A 22,453-nucleotide genomic window follows, 5' to 3' on the forward strand; every position below is an offset into this window, starting at 1 on the left:
TCCTAGAACCTTCCCATTCCTGCCTCCACACCCTGACTCTGTTTCTTGTGTCCCTGGTCAACTCAGCATCTCCCACAGGAGTGGAGGAGAGATGGGCTCTAGGCAGCCAGAAGTCGGAGCCAGGGGAAGGAGCCCTGGGAGGACGGTACTGGGAATGGCCTCCCTCTGCACGGGAGCCCCAGGAAGGCACCAGGTTTGGGTGAGAAGCAGATTCAGGGTTACGTCAGGTCACACGGTGTCCGGCCCTGGAGAACTGGATTACAGAAAGGTTAAGGTTAAGTAAGTTGCCTGAGGTTTGTTGCCTGAGATCCCCCAGGGGACCTTGGAAGAATGTGCCTGTCTTACTGGCTGCAGGTCTCTGAGGGGGTGGAATGTGTCCCAGCAGGGTTCAAAGCTTCCTCTTCCCTTCTGCTGCTTTCCCTGGGTTGCCTGCATGCTGGAATGTCGGCAGGCTGGGAATTTTCACAGCAAGGATTTTCCCCAGTCAGAGCAACAGATTCCAGCTGGAGCCTGGGGACAGCTCCTGGCTGAACTCAGTTCCTACCCTCTGGGAGACGCAAACGTCTGTCTCCCCATTGGGCCAGGCCAGGGGTAACCTGGGCTTCTGGAGCTGTGGGGCTCAGGAGAGGCAGTGAGAGGCCTTGGGGACCAGAGACACCACCTCAGTGAGCAGAGAATGTGGCTGTGACCATATCCCACAGGACTTACTTCCTCCAGCCATTCGTGAGTCATGGAGGGGAACAGCCTCAGATTCCATCCTCAGGTGGGGCTGTGCCTGCCAGGTTCTCTGGCCTTTGGGGGCCACCCAGCCTTGGTGGGATCCGCACTGCTGAGTTTGTCACCTATATCTGTCCTCCACTCTGTGGGCCCCACAACACCTCTAGGGCCTGGTTCCTTTTCTTAGTGACCTTTCCGGCCCCTGTGCCCTTTGCCTCCTGATCTCAATTCTGCTGGCTCCTCCCTCCCATTCCCATTTCTGCAAGGACCTGACTCACTTCCTTTCTCCCTCCCCAGCTTCTCTTGCTGCCAGGCCCTGTGGCAGGCAGGGTACACACAGGGAGGGAGATGTCTCACAGGGCACTTCCTGGGCTCTTTTCCCTGGTAGCAGGACTGAGACTGCCCCTGGCTCTGGGCAAAAGAGGGCGGGGGTAGGTTGGCGTGGGGAGGGGATATGGTCTGGGCTGTAGGGAAGGCCAGGTGCAGATGGCCCCGGCATCTTGGCACAATCAAGGCGGGATGTCAGGGGACCTTGAAGAGCACCTGTCATACTGTGGGATTGGTTCCGTGGAGGAGAAAGGCTGAAGATGTCATTCCTGTGATCAGGAAGCCTGTGCTTTCTCTAGAACAGAAGACATCTGCCAAAAGATAGATCTCAGCTCAGGGTGGCATGGGCGAGAAGCCAAGCAGTGATGGCACTGTCAGGCAGCACGAGACAGGCATGGCTCTGTGACACCCAGTTTCATGCCCAGCCCCATCACATCCAGGGGAAAGTGTCTGGTGCCTTCCAGGGAGGTGGTGAGGGCAAGGGTCTGATAATATCTCCTTGCGTTGGTTCTTCCTGCTGGGGGCCTGCATCCTGCATCCGGCCCCTCCCAACCCTGCCTCCCTCATCTGTGGACTGGTTTGGTGGTGGAGCTGATTGCAGAAGTGCTGGCTTCAGACAGTGAAAGGTTTCCTCCCCAAGTGGGCTGGCACCTTTTACCTCGCCCTTCCCAGAGCTGTCCAGACTGAAGGAGCCTGTAGGCCTGGCTTTTCAGGCACTGGGGATCCAGCCTGTACTGGGCTTGGCACAGCCTTGCATCCTCTGCTGCAGGTAGCCTAGGTTACCTAAAGGACACACAGGCACAGGGTGAGGTCCCCCCTCCCTTGGGAAGGCATCAGGATGAATAGAGGCAAGAGGGAAAGTGGGCCAACTGCCTGAGAAGTCCTGGGGACGAATGTGTGCTGTCTTCCCAGAATCAAGTGACCAGCAAACATGCCTGTTGCCCTTAGCACTTGGCTTTTCTGGGCAGAGTCTCCACTGCATGGGAAGTCTGCAGTGATCCTGATTCTGGCCTTAGGAATCCTGGACGATGTCAGGAGTTTCTCGTTTAGGTGAGATTGGGGGCAGCAGGCAGGCATGAGGCCTAGGTTTGGGGAAGGTGAGGGGTCTCAGCCTGACCACCCCGCCCTGCCTGGTAGGATGTGAACCTCCACCCCCAGAAGGCCTGTCCGTCTGTCTGCGTTCCTCCTCCAGGGCGGCTTGGCAGTCCCTGCCCCCACCCATCATTACTTGGCCCTGACCTCGATAGCAGAACCAGGCTCTGTGATGGGACACCCAGCTTGGAAATGACTTGCGTCACTCACACACACACACACACACACACACACACACACACACACACAGCAGAACTTAGCCTGGGTTGTCCTTTTCTCCCAGACCTTTCCAAAGCATTTCTGCCATCAGCTTCCAATCCTAACCAGCCCTCACGTTCTCTGTCCAGAGGAAGGCTCACCTCAGACTAGAGGACCTCGTCTCTGGGTTGGGGAAGGCAGAATTTTCTGGCTTTTATCAGGGACCCCCAGCTCTTGTGTCTTCCTTAGACCCCTGCTTTTGAGGTCTCTCTTCTGTGCCTCTGAAAGAGGGACTCCTGCTGTGAAGAGTCCCCTACCCTCCCTCTCCACTCATTCTCTTCAAAATCCCAAAATTGCAGCTTTTATTGTTGCTGTAGAAACAGAAGTTTGGCAAATATGAAGTTGAGTAGAAGGGCTGGTTTGGGCTGTAGGAACTGCTTTCAGCTCATTTTGGGGAGGGAAGAAGGAGGAAGGCAACCTGGGCAGAAGGGCCCACACATCGGGAATTCATATGATTCTGTATGTATGATTAATATATTGGGTACATACAGCATAGACTCTGGAGCTAGACTGCTTGGGTTCAAATCCCGGCTCTGCTGCTTACTAGCCAGTGGCCTTGGGCATATTATTCAATTTCTCTGTGCCTCACTTTCCTCATCTGTAAAACAAGAATAATAATAGTACTTTCCTTGTAAAGTGGTTTTGAGGATTAAATGAATCAATACATATAAATCACTTAGAATAGCATTGTCATAATCATGGGCATTAATCTCTCTCTGACTGTGGGGCAGCAGCGCTTGGTACCTGCGAGCTTGATGGGTCATTCGCCCACAGGAATGCCACAGGCCCGTTCATGACTCAGCTCTGCCCAGGGCTTTACTCTTGGCCCCCGTGTGGTGCTTTGGGCCTACGGGCCTTCTAGGTGGAGACAGGGAAATAAGGCCCAGGATGGGTCCCCACGCTTACTCAGGGTCACAGGGTAACCTCAGAGTGGGATTGTTTTGCCCTGGGCTCAGTCTAGTCTGTAGTTTGATGCCAGTTTTTAAAATTGTGCTACTTTTCCTGTGACTTCCTCCAGTCAAATCCTTGGCTGATGCCAAGTAACCTTTGGAATACCAGGCTTCTTTCTACCTATTTGTGTTCTTGTTGAACAAACAAACTCTACATTTGGGTGGTCTTTCTACTATTAATTTTGTTTCTTCATGCCTATCTTACCTCTGATAGCCCATCTGGATTCAGGCTAGGCAGGAATGGAGGCACAGAACGCAGAGGCAGCCCCAACCTGCCAGTTGCCCAGGTCTGTTCTCCGCTCCTTCTATCACACGTATGAGCTTGCCCAGACTCTCCCACTGGATTTTCCAATCACTGTAGCAAAACATTTTAAATTAAGTGCCTGTGATAGAATGTGATAGTGGTCAGATCTATACCCTGTTCCCTAGTGGATCCAGGGCTGCGGGAGCTTGTATGAACCTCTCTAGCATGAGAAGCATGCCCCAAAGTCCTTTCTCCATTGTATCCTCTGGCCCCTCTTCCTCATTTGGTTCATCCAGCTGGCGACACAGTGGGGTGTCCAGTGATGGCCCCCAGTGCCCCATGGCAGAACTGCTGGGCATACTACTCAGGACAAGGCTTCATTGGCCTTATTTGCCCTTGAACGTTCAGGGTTCTGCTGGGACTTCTCTCTCTGGTAGCACTAACATCAGATGAATCCAGCAGCGGTGATGTGGGGAAGCCCTCAGGCCACTACATTCCAGATGTCTAACCCATGCATGGTCCAGACGCTGCAGAAACAAGGAACGATTGTGTGGCACTGAGGGGCTTTCTCCCAAGCCTGGGATGCCTTGGGGTGGGGGCTGGCTTCCATTCAGCCTTGCCTTTTCAGCCCCTCTGCGTCCCAGGCTTCTGTTCTCAGGCTGGGTGTTAACTTGTGGTGACTGTCCCCTCTCCCACTTCTTTCTGAGGCCTAGGGGTCAAGGCCAGGCACATGGGGACAGGAGACTGTGGGATGGGGGTGAGAGAAAACAACAGGTAGTCAGGGGCAACAGCTGAAGGCGTCTCTGGCAAGGATGACCAGCCCAAGCTAAAAGGGGCATCTTCTAGGCCAGATGGAATTCTGCAACAATGGAAATGTTCTACAGTCTGTGCTTTCTAACTTAGTAGCCATTAGCCACGTGTGGCTATTGAGCCCTTGAAATGTGGCCAGTGTGACTGAGGCACTGAATTTTGAATGTTATTTGAGTTTAATTTAATCAGAAGTGCTCCATTGTTTCTATTTACCTTCAGTTTCAATACCCACACATGGCTACTGGCTACCATGTTGAACAGTGTAGCTCTCTCTACACAGCGCTCAGACACGATGAGGTGCTCTTGGAAGCTTGTCTCCTTGTGCAGTCCCCCTGGTGAGGCTGGGGATGGTGGCATTTTCCCTTCCTTTCACGAAGGAAGCCTTGTCCTCTTTGGCAACTTCTGTACTTTACCAGTTCTGGAATCCTGATGCCCCAGAGCCAACAGGTCCGTGGCTGTGTGCCATCACAACTGGGGCAGTGCTTCCCCACTCGCCAAGCATGTTTTCTGCCCAGTTTTGTAACACAGGTGCTCACATGCCCCAGTGGATTTGGCCAGGGCTGTTCATGCGGAGGTGGTGGGTTGGTAGGAAAAGTAGAAGCTTTTGCTGCTTCCTTCCTGCTTCTATGGAGATTGGGTTTGTGCTGTATTTTTACTTCAAAGATTTCTAAAAACAGGCCCAATAGGGGCCTCCAGAGGTGAACACACACAGATCTTCAAACACTTATTGAATGTCCCATGTTTGGAGAAAACTGAGGCTTATCTCAAGGAGCCTCCGACTTTGAGAATAAGCACGATGGGACTCCCAATTCTCACACCCTGGAAGACCTTACTGATATTTTATATAAATTGGTGTGGCTGACCCTTCAGCTGGGTTTCCTTTTTTTCTTCTGTGGAAATAGAAAAGAGTTGTCTTTATGTGAAAAAGAGAACAATACTTCATTATGCTTAGTCCCTCATGTCTGCCAGCGGGGGTGGGGATAGGAATATCATGTCTGTGGTGCATTTAGTAGACTCAGAAGTGACCCAAGTCTTGGTGGGATTTTGGCCAAGGATATGGAGAATTTGGGGAAAACATCTTCAAGGCTGGCCCTTGGCTTTGGGCCTTGTGGGCGCTTGAGGAAGCAGAGGCAGTTTGGAAATCCCCAAGGGCCATGAGGAAATCCCCAGGAGCTGAAGTGTCCTCAGGGAGCAGCCGCCGGACTGGAGCCACCGGTCAGGTGGTCCCTGAAGGCAGCCAGGACCTAACTGTGAGGGGACAGACGCCTGGTCTCAGCAGAGCTGACAAGCCCAGATATCCCTGCTTGGGCTCTGTGCCCATGGGATGGTGTGGTGTCACTAGACTCTGAGCAGACCTTTGAGTGTTCCAGGGCAGGGGCTGGGGGATTGCAGAGCCCTAAGTCTCAGTGACCACCTCTGGGGCAGTGATCTGGGGCCCTCCCGGATTGCTTGTCCCAGACCTCTGCCCACCACACAGGTTCAAGGCGTCCCGGGAGTCTTCTGTTTATTCATGTAGGCATCCACTCATCCATTTTATTTCACCCATAAGCACTTGAGTGCCTTGTACCTGAAGGGACTGTTTTGGGCTTTGGGGATGGAGCAGTGATAAAAGCAAAGTCTTTGCCGAGCTCATCCTTGCCTCTTCTTGCCCTGTCACTCCAGGGTAAGGCGAGAGGCCATCTTGCCGCCACAGCCCCCTCAGCCTCGAGCTCTCGGGGGACGCCTCTTGGGGGCGGGACTGGGAGGCCAGCTCTTCGGAGGTAAAATCCTGCGGCCTCTGCGCCGGGGGACCTGTGAGAAGGGGGCGGCCGCCCTCTGCTGGGCTTCAGTGGCGCTGCAGGGCGGGTGCATCGCGGGGTTCCGGCGCATGTGCCGGGCCTGGCCCCGCCCCCGGCCCCGCCCCTGTGCCAGCCGTTGGGCGGGACCGGGAAGCACTGGCAGCAGTGTGGGCCTGGAGCAGAGTGGGCTCCCGCCAGTGCCGATCAGTGCCCAGGGCCGGAGCGTCGGGGCCCAGCCCTGGACTGCCCAGTCCTGGGCGTTCACCTTTCACCGAGGCAGGTTTCCTCTTACTTAGCCTTTCATCCCCTTCCTGCCGCCATCCCTAGGCTTCTTCAAGGGGGTCGTCTGTCCTCTCACACTTTGGTACCCACTGCTCATCAATGCCCAGTAAAATTTCAAAAATAAATTTGGTACCTCAAAGGGTGCCAGTCACTGTCGTCTAAAATTGGCACTTCATAAAAGATAAGACATTTGTTGCACACCAATAAATAAACAAATAAGGAATACAGGATAATCCTTCCCAAGAGAGGGAAAGAAGGCACTGGTGCTGAGAAAAAGCATCTGTCACCATAGTAGTGGGGAGCCCTCCTACCCTAGGAAGTGTGAGTGCTCCAGGCCCTCCCCAGCCCTGAGAGCTGAGTGCTTAAAACAGGACACCCCGCCCCCAACTTCCCTAAACATTCTGTTAGAGACATTTTATACATTGCAAATTAGTAATAATACAAGCCCCATACAATTAGTATACATTTAGGGAAACAGTGTTTATAGGCTTTTTTAAAAAAGAAAAAAGGACTTTTGATTTAATGGGGAATTAGTGAAATAAATAGGGTCAGAGGAGTATTCTTTTGTTAAGATGTTAATTAGAACTGCAATCTCATGTTTTCCAAACTGTCTCCCTCTAAACCAGCCTCTTGAAGCTCCCAGTCTCCTGGTGAGGAGACTAAAAAAGAAGCAGGCATTGTGCTTCCCCACAGTGTTCACCTTGAGGTACTACACACCACTGCTAGTTGAATAAGTGAAAGACTTCTTTCACTCCTCAGGGCCCTGTCTAGCCTGCCCCCAGCTCTCCTTAGCCACTCTGCCTGACTCAGTGCCCCAACCAGAGCCAAGGACCTTTCACCATCAACATGGGAGAGCAGAGTAGTTGTTGTTACTCTATCTGGATATCCCTTTGTTCTCCATTCTATTCCACCCTGCTTATCGTCTGTATCTTTCAGATCAGTTAGTTAAATCCAATGGATTTGAACACCTACTATGTGCCTGGTGTTGGGGAGTGGGATGGGATCTAAAAGAAGCAGGAAATCGTCCTTTCTGTCCAGGGAAAGAAGGCTTAAACATAGGACACAAATAGATTACTATCAAAACATTAGTTTATGCTGTGTAGTCGTGGCATATGCACATTAAACTATTACAAATTCAACTATATGGTTGTGTAAGAAACTATATTACTGTAGCCTAAAACAGTAAGCCTTGTATTTTGTTTATTTTAGTCAAGCTGTTCTTGAATGTATACATTATGCTTGTATGTGGATATATTATATATAATAGTACATACAAAACCATGTGTTCTATACTTTGTGAACAATTTAAGGGACTTTTAAGAGTAATTTTGATTATATTTTATTTTTGCCTTCCATGCCGACTTTAGACTCTAATCCCATGTAGTATGTGACTCCACTGTATTTAATAGACATGATCAAGAACCACCCACCATGTGTATGTGGTGATATTTAGATATAGACAGGGAGTGCTGTGGGGTTTTTTAATCTTTATTACTTTTATTGGGGTGACATTTGTTAGTAAAATTATATAGGTTTCAAGTGTACATTTCTATAATATTGCTTTGTGTGATTTTTAATTATAATTTAATCACTACCTACAGTTTGCCTGGTGCTTTATATGTACTTTCTTTTAAAATTCTCAAAACCCTACCCTCCAAAAGTGGAAACTTGAAGAAGTTGAGTAACTTTCCCTTAGGTCAGACAGCAAGAAAGGCCGAGCTGGGGTTCAGACCCAGGTGACTCCGTGCTTTTGCACTACATTACCACGCAGGCCTTGGAGTTCAAGGAAGGCTTCATAAAGGAGATGGGACTCCAGATAGACCTCAAGAGATGGGAAAGGTTGGGAAGGTAGAGGGGGACTGGTGAAGAGGCATTCATAAGTCAAGGCTCTGGGAACTGGGAAGATCTGCCTGAGAGAGTGAGAGCCAGGTGGTCTGGGAAGAAGGAGATAGAAAAATAAAAGTGAAGTGCAAGGAGGGGCCAAGTTATGGCCGTCCTGGAGGCAGGCCAGAGGGCCTGCGGGTGGTCTGGCTGGCTGTGGGTGTGACTTCATGGCCCCCCAGAAGCATCGGTTAAGCTTATTGAAGACCTGGACCAGGCCCTGAGACAGCACTGACTTTGAGCACAGAGGGACTGGTTGTGGTTGTTTGTGAAGCTGAGACGGTTGCCAGAGCCTCTAGTTTCCCCTTTGAAGGCCCGCCCTTTTTACTAAGGAAAGTGAAACTGACTTGAGATGCTCTCCATCAGTGACGCCAATCTTCTCAGAGAAAGAATTGACAGGATCTAGTCATCCGGAAGAGAAAAGAGGAGTGGATGAACACATGGTTACTAGTAGTTTAGAGCAAGACTGCAGATACAGTGACACCTCAGTCACCCAGAAGTCATCTTCTAGAGAACTGCTGAATGGCAGGTGTGCCTAAGAAGGCCCTTGAGCAGCCAAAATAGAGGCCAAGTCTGCATGTGGAAACCCAGGCCTTTCACTTATAGCAGAGTCTGCCCACTTGTTCTGCTCTGGACTCTGTTCTCAGGCTTGGTTATCTGCTTTTCTAACCTTTGGCAGAAAGAGCATATTAGAAGGAAGTGAGACTGCCGGAGATAGGCATGCTGACAGGCCGAGCGACAGCTGACGGCCTGATGGGGTAGGGGACAAAAGAACTAAGAAGCAGATATACACACACCATGGGTGTTTGGCCTTCCTAACATGGGCACATAGCGAGGCTTCATGTTGCCTGTGGCGCCTAGATGGGGCTGGTGCACTTTGGGAGTGGCTGGGGTGTCAGGGGGTCGGGGCAGAAGCCAGGCTAGGAAGTGAGGAGTCATTACAGTCATTCAGTACAGGAAGGAGTAGAAACAATTGGGCTCAAGAGGGAAAGCTCAGAGTTTGAGACGTTTGAGAGGAGTTCAGAGTGTTTTCCTTAAGAGAGTCAATGAAATGTTTGTTATTTTTATGATTGTAAATAGCAATACAATTTAGAAAAATACTTAACAGAGAAAAGATATTGTCCCTAAAAGGGGTCGGCTTCAGTTACCTGTGATTTTGCTTATTGATGCCTCATTTGCCTGTCTAATGATCACAGATAGATACTAATCAGTTAAAACTTCCTGAAAACTTACCTGCTGGATACGGTTCTTAGAGCTTTGCAAGTACTAATCCATTTAACCCCTGCAATGACCCTACTTGGCAGACACAATATTATTTCCCCCATTGTACAGGTGAAGAAATTGAGGTACAGGGTTAAGCTGTATAGTTTACTGGATGGAAGAGCCAAGGTTGAACCAGGCAGTGGTACTCCATGAATGAGTCCTTTAAAGCAGTGGTTCTCAGAATCACCTAGACGCCTGGTTAAAACAAAGATGCTGGCCCCGTGTCCAGAGTTTCTGATTCAGTGGGTCTGGAGAGGGGCCCTAGAATTTTCATTTCTGGTAAGTTCCTGGGTGACGCTGACACTGCAGGTGTGGGGACCCCACTTTGAGAACCAAAGCCCATTCACTCACTGAGCTTTCACCAATGTCAAATTAACTGTGTAAGAGTCAGTGCAGCATAACCCTCATTTTACAGATGAGGGACATTTCAGTCATCTGCCCACGGCCACACAGCTAAGTTATTCATTCATTCATTCATTCATTCATTCACGGACTCACTCATTGATGGAACAGATGGGCACCTCAGCACTAGGCCTTATGCTGGCCTTCTAGTCGAGCCTTGGCTGTATGTAAGAATCACCTTAGGAGGCTTCAAAATATCCCAGGGCCCAGACCACCCTCCCAGACCAATTAAATCAGTAAGGGGTGGGGGACCTAGGCATCAGTATTTTTAAAGTCCAGGGGACTTTAAATTTTCAGTGTGCAGCCGAGGTTGGCACCATTGTGTCAAGAAAGCACCCGTAACACAGAATGGACCCCAGAAGGGGCAGAGCATCTCTCCGGGAAGACACACCACTCCCTAGAAAGCAGAGATGCGAGCCCAGTATCCGAATGGCCGTGTGTAGCTGTGCTTGTAGTGAGTGGTAGGTGGGAGGCAGAGCTGGGCTTTTATCCTCTCAGGCAGCGTTTAACAACCTTTTCACAGGACCCCTGTTTACAGGACTCACTGGACTCGCAGGACTGGCCTGGGTAAGAGGCCTGGGGTCTCTAGTCACCCTGGTTAGGAGACAGCTCTGCTCCAGGGCTTCCTAGCACTACCCCCACGCCACCCTTTAAAATTTTTTTTTTTTTTCCTGTAGAGGAAGAGGCAGGCAGTGATTGTTTCTTTTTTTCTGCAGAGCTGACAGCTTCAAAAGGCCTGTCTTTTGGCTCCTCACCTGCTCCCACCTCCCATTTCAGCCTCTCGGGCATCCCCAGCCCAGCTCTGGGCATCCTGTGGTGCTAACTGGACAGCTGTGCCATGGTGTCTCTTCATGAGGAGCCCTGGCTTTTTACAGACAGCCCTTCCTCATTGGCCTGACACCCACAATTTCCTGTGTCTTCAAAGCCAAGGCCCACCCTCCCCCCCCCACCTACCCCACCCTCCTCTGTGCCTGCGCAGTCACTGGCTGTGTGGGGAGAGGACTGTATACACGGAGTACAGCTGATTCCATGCATGTGCCCAGTGTGTGTGTTACCGCGAGGCAGCAACAGTGGGCCTCAGACGGACAGTGCGGGTCTCCCCTCCTGCTGTGGGGCTGTTTCTCGGCACCGTGGGCTCTGCATGTTGTATTGGATGTGACGCTAGTGGTTGTCTTGGCCTCTGCCGCAGTAATTAGATGGCTGGGGTGACCCTGTGGTTTGTGTGTTCTCAAGAACACTGTGCTGTGATTGAGTGTTCGTGTGTGTGAGAGAGAAAGAGAGAGAGAGAGAGAGAGAGAGAGAGAGAGAGAGAGAGAGAGAGAGAGAGAGAGAGAAAATGCCTACGTGAACGTATTGTGCTTGTCTCAATCCTGGCCTGTGGGGCCGGGGGCTGCAGGTCTCAAATTCCTCTGCTATTTTTAGGGGCCATATCAGCTCAGCTGTCGGAGCTTGGGTGTGTGTCAGTAGGAAAGTGCCACCCTCCCTGTCCCTTGCCCCTAACCCTCCAACCCCGCCTGCCTCACTCCCATGCCCTTACTCTGAGAGCCTTCTCTTCCCCTTCCCAGCTGTAACCCCCTCTCGGTATCACCCTTTTTCTCCTGGCACCATACCTGGTACCCGCAGTTCTCCAGGCCACTCACTCTCTCCAACTGGCTCAGGCCCGGGCTGGGCAGCTCCCGACGGGAGGGGCCTGAGGAGAGGGAGGGGAACAGGGGCGGGGCTGCAGCCGGTGCTATTTTGAGCTGCTAGCGGAGCAGCATCGGAGAAGCGACTCCTTGCTCTGGGCTGCTCCCGGCCAGGCCATGCGGGTGAGTGTCCCTCTGACTCCCACCCTGGAAGTCCCAGGCTCCTCGTGCTGTTTCCTCATTTAAGAAAGGAGGAGCCTATTTGTTGTTAACCCAGATGTGGCTGAAGTAGGTGGCGAGGGGGGGGGGGAAGAGGGAGGGCAGGCCTGGGGCTCTTCTCTGAGCCTCTTGGTGGGGAGGGAAATACCCAGCTCTGGCAGCCTCCCAACTCCTCTGAAATGAGGGGCCAGGCCTCCTGGGGCTGACTCAGGACTTCGGGAGCTTCCAAGTGGGCACCCTCTCCTAAACCTCAGTGTCCTAGGACTGCATCAACCTCCCCACAGGCTGTTACACACCTTCCCCACGCACCATTAGTGCTTAAGGCCTTCATTCCTTGGAATGCTATTTTCTTCCAGAACCCAGAACCCCAGCACTTCCCAGGCCTTTGGAAGTCTTGTCCATGCTTTGTGTGGCCAGGATAGCCCTCTATCCCCTCTTCCTCCTGGTAGACGAGAGAGGGTTTTGAGAGGGGTGGTCCTTGGAGGTATCAGGGACTCCTCTTTCACTGTCCCCAAGAGTGGACTCAGCACCATTTCCTCCATTTCTGTGGCTCAGACACTTGGAAGGGGCACAAGATGGCATTTCGGGGATGCCCCGACTGACTTCTGTAGTCTGTCTCTTTTTTAGCAGAGATTACTCCAGAGGAGTAAGTTCCTTAAAAAAGCAAGTGAGGAGAGACATAGCTGCCTCCCAGTCTGTTCCGTTTCCCCCAATGCCACCCTCCTGGCCACCAAGGGTAAGCTTTTCACTTGTGTCAGCAGCTGGCAGAGTGGATGGGCTGGCCTGGTGTGGAGGTGTATCAAGAGACTGAGATGGGCTCGGGAGCATTTGTATCTCTCTGTGCCCAAGGACTGCCCCCACCCCACCCACAAAGCTGGCACCAGGGTCAAGGTTTGTGGGCACGCTGGGGGTGGGGCCAGAGAGATTTCTCACCCTGAGAAGTGCAAGCTTCCTGGTCTGGCTGACTCCCCACCCCGCCGCACCCTGGGGCCCTAGGCCGCCAGCACCAGGTTGCACATTCAGGGCCATGATGGCCGGGCAGATGGCAAAGTACCCTGTAGAGGGACAGTGAGTGTGTCCCCAGGGTAGGGAGGCCTCCAGCAGGTCTGGCCGTTAGAGGAGGAAGCCGGAGCCCTTTGCAACTGTGACAGCAGCAGGAAGCCATTCCAGTGTACCTGCTTCCTCTGCGCTGGCAGGGCTGGTGGCAGTGGCAGTGACTGCAGACTCTGGGCTGTTTTCTGTTCCACCTTGGGGTGGGGGAGGGTGTTCCCTGGAGGCTGGACCAAAGGGGCCAGGGTATCCCTGCCAGGCTCCTGTCGCCTTCCTCTGCCTGGCAGCGTGGCCTTCAGGCCACTCCCTGCAGAGCCGCTGCTCCTCTCAAGCAGCTCCGTGTGAAGCTTGTTTGGGGTATAGGTGGAGGGGCAGGTCATCTATAGAAACCGTCCTTTCTACCCAAGCTGTCGTTCTGGCAGGTGATGTCATGGAAGGGCAACAGTGCAAGTGAACCGGAAGGTGGGGGCAGGGCCTGCTTCATCCCTTAAAGTGAGCCTTGGAGCTTCTTGCTGGAGGGCAGACCTGGGTGTGAGTCCCAAAGTGCCACTTGCTGCTGTGAGGCCTTGGGCAAGTCATTACTGAGCCTCTTTTTGTTCATGTGTAAAGTAAGAATCATACTAGTATCTACTCCAGAGGGATGTTGTGGGGATGAAATGAGATGATACATGTAACAGGCTAAGCACTTAGTACATGCTCAATACGGGTGACTGTTATTCCTTTTGTTACTGCTATTTCTTCCCTGCACCTTCCTCCTCCCCTCACCCCAATCCTTACATAAGTTGGTGCTAGGTTAGGACTGGCAGGGAGAGGGTCTCCTGGGGCTCACCCTGCACCTCGGAATGGGAAAGGAGACAGAAGAGAATGCCAGGCCTCTTTCTCCTCCAAATGAGAGAAGCCCCGAGTGTTGGCAGAGGGGAGATGTGCCGTGACCCTTGGGCACAGGCAACGGGATCTTTTCTAGGCACTCTCTGTCTCAGGGCACCTGCTGCCCTTGGGAGCTCACAGTCTGTGGGCCTTGACGCCTTTGTCCAGGCTGGGCATTCCATGCCTGAGGAGTGCCTGGTGGGTGGGATGATTCTCCTGGGAGCATTTGTGCCCCCAATCCTTCCTGTGAGGGGCTCAGAGGATTGTAAATTAAGGGTGGGTGGTCCTTGCTGGTGATGCAAAGGGTAAAACCCAGCTTGGCCCAGCCCCCTGAGTGTTGGAAGCCTTCTGAGGCTGAGTGTAGATGGGTCCCTCAGCACGTTTCTTAGATTTCTTCTCTTCAAGAAACAAATGCTTTTAGCTGTTATCTCCTCTGCATTTTCTTTTTTTATTGACTATTTAGCCATCTTTACAATAGAAATAAACAGTAAGTAGCAAATATATAACAATATAAATTCCAAGTGTCTCTATTATATCCAATTCACACAGTTTACAGGACTATTAATGATCAGTTTGTGTACGATTTAGATTCTAGTTTTTTTGATTGATGTTATTTTAGGTGGAGTTTTCCATTTGGTTACACTGTCCACATATTTGTTAGTTTAAATGGCAACATGACAGTGCATTATATCGAAATACCATAATTCTAGGCATTTGGGTTGCTTCCAATTTGGGGCTGTTATATAGAGTGTATCTTTAAAAGTCTTTGCAGGGGTTTGTAGGTTTGTTTGTTTTTTTCTTTCTCTTTTTTCCTTTAAGTCAGCTCATTGCATATACATTCCTGAGGACGGGATGGCCAGGCCAGAAGATGATGCATTTTGTGGCTATTGTGTCTCCACAAAGAGCTACTAAGCAATTACAGAGTGACCCTGCCCTCCCCTCAACCCCATGGCACTGAGTTTACTATCTATTTATTGTTACCAAATTTAGAGATATACCTCCCTTGTTTTTCCCACATCCCTGGGAATCGGGATGGGCAAGTGTTATTCTCCATAGTTCAGAGCTGAAGGAAGAGACCAGACGGGAATAAGAGGTTTGCACAAAGAACCCCCATTGCAGCAATACCATGCAACAAGCATTTATTAAGTGCCCACGGTCTGATGAGTAAATGAGAGTCCTGCCTGTGAGGAAATCAGAGTCGAGGGAATGTTATAGACACAAAAACAGCTCACCACGATCCATCCTGGTTGTGTATCCCAGTGCGGCCACTTACCAGCTGGGGGGCCCCTCGGTAAGCTACCTCACCCTCTCCATGTCCTTAGCTAGAAAGTGAGTTGCTGTGAGGATTCACTAGAGACAGTAGGAAGTGCCTACCACTGTGCCTGGCTCAGAGTAAGTGTTCCGTGAGCATTCGTTTCTCTTCCCTTCTTCCTCAAGGGAAGAGGCCAGAGTGCCAGATAGGGAGGAGGTGGCCAGAGCCTCCGCAAGTGGCGGGATCATGGTGGGGTCTCCCACTGCAAGTCTATAAACTCAGTTGGGGCATGTTGGACCCTAGTAAATACCCCACTATCAATCTGTGCTTTGACTTGACCTAGAGCTCCTGAACCTTGACACTGATGCAGAATATTAGTCAGAGTTCCCAACTAAGAGATGACTCCGCCCCTCTGACCCTGCCCTTAAGGGAGCAGCAGCACAGGCTTTGCCATCAGAGCGACCTGCGTTCAAATCCCAGCTCCACCACTTAGCAGCTTTGTGACTTAATCTCTTTCTAAGTCTTTTTCCTCATCAGTCCAATGGGAATAACAATAATTCCCATGTCATGAGGCCATTGTAAGATTTATACTCGAAAATGAATGCTAAACACTTTTACAGGGCCCATATTATTGACGGTGTTCCCTAGTCAGTAATTAATATTGTTGGAAATGGCTGAACTACCTAGAGAGGGTACAGGTCTGCAAGAGAGGTCTTGGCTCCCAAGCACCCTTGCTCCGGAAAAAATCATGCGTCCCCAGCTCTGGGGCTGACTGCAGTGGAGACATGGCCACCATCTTTGAGACTGAGTCCCTTACCTATTCTATACTGGATAAAGATGGGTTATTCTTAATCCTAAACAAATCTTAGTTAAAATCCAGTGATATGGAAGAGAGAAGAACTCTCCAGGCAATTCTGCACAAAAGCCACAGATAGAATTTCCTCTGGGGAGAGCCCCACATTTGTGTTCAGAAGGAACAGCTGATGCAGGGAAACGGCCCGCGTGTGAGTGGTGTCCTTTCAGCCTGGGGCGGATGGGCTCCTCCCTGGACAGCAGGAAAACCGGAGCAGGAGATCAAGGGACCAATGAATTCATTAAACAAACACACTTCAAGTCTGCAGCATATGAACAGGATCATAAAATAGAAAAGTCAACAAAGGAAATTAAAAATAACTCATTAAAAACAAAAGAAAATTCTTTGCATTTTTCGCTGTTAATTCATTGTAAGCAATCATAAGAATGAACCAGTTCTTACACGCCACTGAATTAATTGAACGGCTTCTTTGGATGAAGTCTCTCCTTGGGCTGCGGTACCTTCTGCCTGTTGATTTTCTACAGGCTCAGCTCTGGTTTCTAACCCAGAGATGGGGTGGCTTTAAGTTCTCCAAGCCTCTGGCCTCTGGTAGGTAATGATGTGTTGCAGGTAGAAGGCAGTTGTTGGGGTCCTGGAGCTTCTTCCTTAGTCCCATCCCAGGTCACAGGCCCAGAACTTTGATTCCCAGAATTAAGGGCTGGAGTACCTCTTCCCCACCCAGACTCCAAGGGTGCCAGTTTTAGAAAGGACGTCAGCCATTGTCTCGACTCGAGTCCTTCAGAGGCACACAGAGGTGGAGGGGCTTATTCAAGGGCACACAGCTTTCCAAGGGCAGGAAGTTCTACGTCCTGTACCCCACCTTGCCTTCTCTTTCCTCTGATGTTTTATTCCTTACCTCTTTTCTGACCTTTTGAGCTTTGTAACCCCCTCTGCTCCATCCCTTCTTTCCCCTGTTGCCCACAGTGTTGGTCCCGGCAGGTCCTGGCCTTTAGGAAGACTCCGAGTCCCCGAGAGACCTACCCGTCCCCGTTTCTTCTCTGACCCAAGGTGCAGGCTACTTTCGGCGCCATGGCCTTTTCATCAAGGTTCGCCTTCTGGGAGCAAAAGGAAAGTTGGATTTCAAAATCTTCATGCTTTTCCTATGTGCTTGGCATGGTGTGTGCAGGCAGGAGACTGGCTTGTCAGACAGGGAGCTTTGGAAGCTAGAGATGGACTGGGGCATGTGTGTGTGTGTCTTTGGGGGCTGGGGAGAATGACCAGGGGGCCAGTGATGTCACTCTTCTGTCTGGCAGGGCCCCTGTGCCCAGTCATGCTCCTCCCCTGAGCTCCACCTCCAGTAAGCTGAGCTGCCTTTTGTCCCACTGGTACCCCTCTACGTTAACCCTTGCCACCCTTCTGCTGCTCTGACTCACCCCTGGGAATGTGGGCTGCTGTGGAGGGGCTGCTGGGAATGGCTTAATCTGAGGCTTCAGGACTGAGTCTGGGGGCTGTGGAGGGTAGAAGAAGGAACCAGGCCTTCTGGCTGTCTGGGTCCAGAGGGTGATTCAGGCTGCAGACCTGGGCGTGCCTTTGTGCTGTGCACAGTTCCCAGCTGGGCGATGACCTACAACAGCCTGGGCCCTTTGGGTGGGGGAGGGGGTAGTGAGTCAGCCTCAGGCTAAATCCAGAGCTGAGCTCAGAGCTGGGCCTAGTATCCCAGACATTTGTGGGGACAGCCAGTGTTTCCCTAATGCCTCACCACTTGGATAAGACGCTTGGGGTCCCAAGCTCGAACCACTGGAGGGGGTACAGATTTGGAACTGGTGACGGACGCGGAGTGGACTTGGAATCTGGGACTTCCCTGTGCCTGAGCTAACAGCACTGCGTGCAGTAATGAGTGTGTCTGTGTGGTTTGTGAGCACTTGCCACCCCTCTAACCTGTGTGCCCGGGAGCTAATGCATGGTGTGGTCCCTGGGGGTGGGGTGGGTGAGGGATGGGCATCGGTGGGAGGCAGCAGGCGTTGACCTAGACTCGGCCACTCTTCTTCATTCCCTCTCCTCCAGCCCCTCCCTTCCCTTTCTCTGCTCCAATCCCAATTTCTAAAGTAGTAGAGTCCACTCTGATCAAGAATGGCTATTTTCCTACTGTTTGTGGCAGTGTGAACTAACTTTGAAGCTTGAACCCGTTGAAAATAGTTCTGTGGGCATGATGCAGCTTAAACACTGCAGCGGCCATCATACTGGTCAGTGACCCAAACCCTGCTAATTAGAGCTCCAAATTCCCCGTGGACGCTGGTTACAAATGGAGAGTCCCCCCAGGTGGATAATTAACATGACTCTAAGGATCTTTTCCCTCAGGAATCAAGGACTGCTTGCTGCGCTCCTACCGAATTGTGCCTGGAAAGAAATGCAGGCTGAGGGTGAGGGTGGTTTTCTACAGTCCTAAGTGACTGAGTAAAGAAGTGAAATGAAATCCAGTAGGACTGCCTGAGCTTTTGGAGAGAGATATGCTAGTGAAGAGGAGAGGAGAAGGCCCTCCCGGACCTGAGGCCTGGCCCCTCTGGGTCTGTTCTGAGCCAGTCTCTGAACTGAAAGAACCTTCAGAGCGTCCATATTATCTGTCCTTTTTTCAGATGCATTATATCTGCCTTTGGCCCCTGACTCTGCTCTTCCCCTCTGACTCAGGCCAGCAGCTCCTGGGCTGAGCACAAACCCCTGGCCAGAGCAGCCAGAGCTCAGGCCCTTTCCTCCATAGCCCGCCCCTAACCTTGGGGTTCCCTCCCTCAGATGCATGGTTGGCAGTTTTGTGGGTCTGAGGTTGGGAAGATATCTGGCCTCCTGAATCCCTGTCTCTGCCCCACTTCCTGCTTCCAGCCAGAGCTAAGCCATCTGGTTGGGAAGGCACTTGGGCTCTGTGCTGGGGAAAATCTTACAGAGACTTGGAAGCAAGCCAGAACCAGCCTGAGGGGGCCACCTACACCGAGTTCTGCTGGCCCCCACATTGGGGTTATTCCCTCTCCTCAGCCACTAGGCAGGGGGCTCTTGTTCAGAGCACTTCTTGTCTGAGCTAGGAATGGCTCTTGGAGTTTAGCCTGAGGTGAATTAGCTGACTCTTTCCATGCACCCTGTCACCAAGGCATGAGGTCACTCTCATGGGTGGACCTCGTTAGACAGCCCCAGTGGGCCACGTGGCTGGTCACTGAGGCCAAGGATACATGGCTTTTGTCCCCCACAGAGGCTTTTCATTCTTGAAGTTGTCACTGGACAGTTGTGACCCCAGAATAGTATCTCTGTTTCCCAGGATAGCCCCAGTACTTCTGAACACTCAGTAGCTCTGCCCCTCAGGGAGAGAGCCCTCTTGGATGCTTGCCTGCTGCACTTTTAGTGCTGGGTCCCCCAACCCTGTCCTGCCAGTGACTTCTTTGTCTGCTCCCTCAGGTGAAAGAGGAGGTCAAAACTGCACTGAAGCCTGGCCCTCCTGGCAAGGAGGAAGGGGTTGTAAGTGCTTCTCTGAGACCCCTGTGTGTGGGTGTGCTTGCCACAGCCTAGCCTGGGAGGCAGCTCCTCGGAGCAGGCTGGCACCGCAGGGTGGCTGGAGGGAATGGCAGTAAAGGGGCAGGAAGTGCGGCCTGCGTGATGCTAATCTGGGGTGTATGAAAGAGATGGAAAAGCCAAGGCACTTGGGGGACCTCCCCCTGAGCTCCCCCACCCCCTTTAGTTCCTACCTTTAGTTCTGGTTTCCTGAACTTTTAGGGCTGGAGAGGCTTGGGTGGGCAGACACTTAGATGGGGAGCACCAATTGAGAGCTCAGCTGTTGGGACTTTTCGTCCTCCTCTGGGTGGCACCAGACAACGGCAGAGAGGAATTTCACTGCAGCTGCTGCTGTCTCTTCCCAGGACCCTGTCAGCTGCTTGGTACGGGTGACCTGGGGGCAGGGTCCAGCTGCCCAGTGCCCCTAGGTACCCCCGACCCAAGTCATCCTGCCTTGGGATAGAGACCCAGAATAAAGCTGGACTCTTTCAAGGCAAGAGAAAGGAGATAGTTCCAGAAGAGGCAGGTCTAGAGATGTGTAGTTAGGAGAGGGCTGCTGTTGGCACAGGGGGTGGGAGTGCCCTGGGCCCTGGGCCCTGGAGCAGAGCTGGATCACAAAACAGATTCATACTTCATTACCCCAGATGGTGCCTGTCCCAGCCCTCCACCCCCACTTCCTTGGGTAGAGATTTGATTAGCCAGGCATTGTGGCTTCCACCTGACCTGTAAACAGTCCTACAAGGCTGGCCTGTGATTTCAAAAGGATACGTTTGAGATATGGGCCGGAGGGGCCTCGGAGTTTTGTGAAAATGACGTGTAAGGTGCTTAGAAGACTGCCTGGCATGTCATCAGCACTGTGTAAGTGTAGCAGTTAGCCATCATCCTCGTCATTGCCACTGCCACTGCCATTGTCATCATCATCTGCGGTTAGAGGAGCAGGAGGAAAGCCAGAAGAGGGAGGGCGGGGAGGAGGACCCAGCAGCCAGGGCCATCAGCCAGTTCCGCAGTGCCCTGGCGTGCCGTTGAGCACGCTTGGCCCAAGAAGTTGAAGAAGAGCACCTTAAAGCCCTCCCCTCCCCACCCCTGCAGCAGGTCTTCCATGTAGCTGGGGCCTGAGCTGAGGCCGTTTGGCTCAGCTTGGCTCAGGACGTGGGGCAAGCTCTCCACGTGGCAGCCAGAGGTCAGCCTTCTCTGTGAGCATCTTCCTGCATCCAAGCAGAGATAACAGCCGGCCCCTCACAGTACCCAGGTGTACCCTAGAACCAAGGTCATTGTTTTGAGGAACGAGGGCTCAAGCACAGCTCGTTGGAGACGGGGCTTCGCCTGACCAGCAAGGAGCCACTAGGTTGACCTTTCTCCTCCCCCAGGCAATGTGGCTGGCTTTGCAGGAAGCTCTGCCCCACCACTAGCCAGACTGGCCCTCCCAGTGGCTCCCTTGGGGTCACAGACAGTTATCGCCAGTGTTGGGGGAAAGGTAGGTATACCAGGCTGAGAGGCTGGCTGAGCTAAGGCCCTAGCTCTAGGGCAGAGTGGAGCTATGGTTGCTTGAGTACTTAACCCTTTGTGGGCCACAGCTGCCTCCTCTTCCTCCCATCATTCCACACACACACGCTCTGGGAGCTCGGAGGTCTCCAGCCCTTGAGAGTTTTGAAGGAGGAAAACTGTAAAGAGACTGGCAGAAAGCAGGCTGAGGTGGAAGTTTCCTGGGCCAGCACTGGGTTCCTACAGTCCTTGAGAATGTGGGTGGAGAGTAGACAGTGGCCGCAGAGCAGAGGAGCAGAGAGGGAGGAGACTTGGCATATCTCAGGGCCAGGAATTGTTCCCTAACCATCATTCTCATCAGGATGAGCAGGCTCTGGGTCTGACTGCCCAGAAAATCGGGTGATAGAAGGGACCACAAAGGCAGGAAACCCTGGAGTGAGGCCTAGGATGGAGGATAGGAATTGGTTTTGTGACCTCTCCATGCTCCATCTCTGCTATGTTTGGGCTGTGAGGGCCTGGACTGGGGCTTGCTTGCTGCCCTGATGGAAAGCCAGTACCTCTGGGCACTGCTGGCATCTCACAGCTCCATGCTAAGCCTGGGGATAGACAGCAGGTGACAGCAGAACGTGCTGGTGCTTTGTGGGAGAGAGAAGCCACGCTCTAAGATGCAGTCGTCCTGTCTGGATGATGGAAAGCCTCTCGGAGCTACGTGTTGTTTGGTGCATGAATGGAAGGCCTGTTCCAGGGCTAGGCGTGAGGTCGCAGCTGTTACTTCCCCTGCATGGGGTGGGCCTGGATGCAGGGGCTGATGCTAATGTCTACCTGTATCTGTGTGACTGTAGCTAGAGGGCAGCTCAAAGGACGGCAGTGGCCCATCTAGGAGTCCTCAGCCTCCCACCAGCCCTGTACCCACAGACACTTCTCAGAGAACCAAGAGCCCTGCACCCACACTCGCCATGAATGGCCTGGAGGCTGCCTCAGCAGAAGGCCCGAGCGAGGAGGCCCCTGGCCTGTCCCGGAAGAGAGTGGCGAACGCAGTGAGGAAGGTGGTGAGCAGGGTGCTGCCTGGAGAGGAGCCTGGGAGCTCCAAGGAGACTCTGAGCCGAGGGGTCAAATCCTCTGAGCACCCAGCTCGAGGCAAGAAGGTAGAAAAAGCAGCCCCCGGTCCCAAGCCACCCCCTCCTCCGCCTCCTCCTCCCCCTGCTCCACCGAAGCCTGAAGCAAAGAAGGAGGCCACCAAGGATGAGCTCTCCATGGGCCTGAGGAGCCTGATGTCTCGGGGCAGGGGCAAGGACCACAAGCCCCGCAGCAGGCAGTCTCCTGGGAAGGGGGAGAAGGCCTCCAGCCAGGAGCCAGGCTCCTCAGGGAAGCCAGGCTCCCCAGAGGCGGTGAACTCCACAGGCAAGCCAGGCTCCCCCGCCAAGCCTGGAAGCCCAGAGAAGCAGTGTCCCCCGGCCCCACCGGAAGAGCTGGCTGACCCAGGCTCCGCTGGCCCGAAGGCAAACCTCACTGGATTACAGCAATCCACGTCACCAGCCCCTGACATGCAGCAGGAGGTACCCGAGTGTGTCACTAACCTCCCAGGCCCCTCGCCACCCTCACTTGAGGGCCAGGCCCCCTCACAACCGTC

General features: G+C 52.6%; 1 protein-coding gene across 20 annotated transcripts in view; it reads left to right on the top strand.

Moving 5' to 3' along the window:
• The window catches only part of MYO18A (myosin XVIIIA), a 92,750-nt gene that overhangs the window by 19,204 nt on the left and 51,093 nt on the right, over positions 1 to 22,453 (top strand). For 3 of the 20 annotated variants that reach the window (XM_074319874.1, XM_074319875.1, XM_074319876.1), the window contains exons 1-4: positions 11,697 to 11,812; positions 16,795 to 16,936; positions 19,247 to 19,308; positions 21,666 to 22,379. The exons of 15 other annotated variants lie outside the window; for them this stretch is intronic. In XM_074319874.1, coding sequence (XP_074175975.1) covers positions 16,900 to 16,936; positions 19,247 to 19,308; positions 21,666 to 22,379 — 813 coding nt within the window. In that variant the 5' untranslated portion in view covers positions 11,697 to 11,812; positions 16,795 to 16,899. Of the gene's footprint in view, positions 1 to 11,696; positions 11,813 to 16,794; positions 16,937 to 19,246; positions 19,309 to 21,665; positions 22,380 to 22,453 lie in introns of those variants that run through there. 2 more of the 20 variants (XM_074319878.1, XM_074319877.1) reach the window with 2 other exon arrangements.

Source organism: Rhinolophus sinicus, linkage group LG15, assembly GCF_036562045.2.
Source record: "Rhinolophus sinicus isolate RSC01 linkage group LG15, ASM3656204v1, whole genome shotgun sequence".
Lineage (NCBI taxonomy): Eukaryota > Metazoa > Chordata > Mammalia > Chiroptera > Rhinolophidae > Rhinolophus > Rhinolophus sinicus.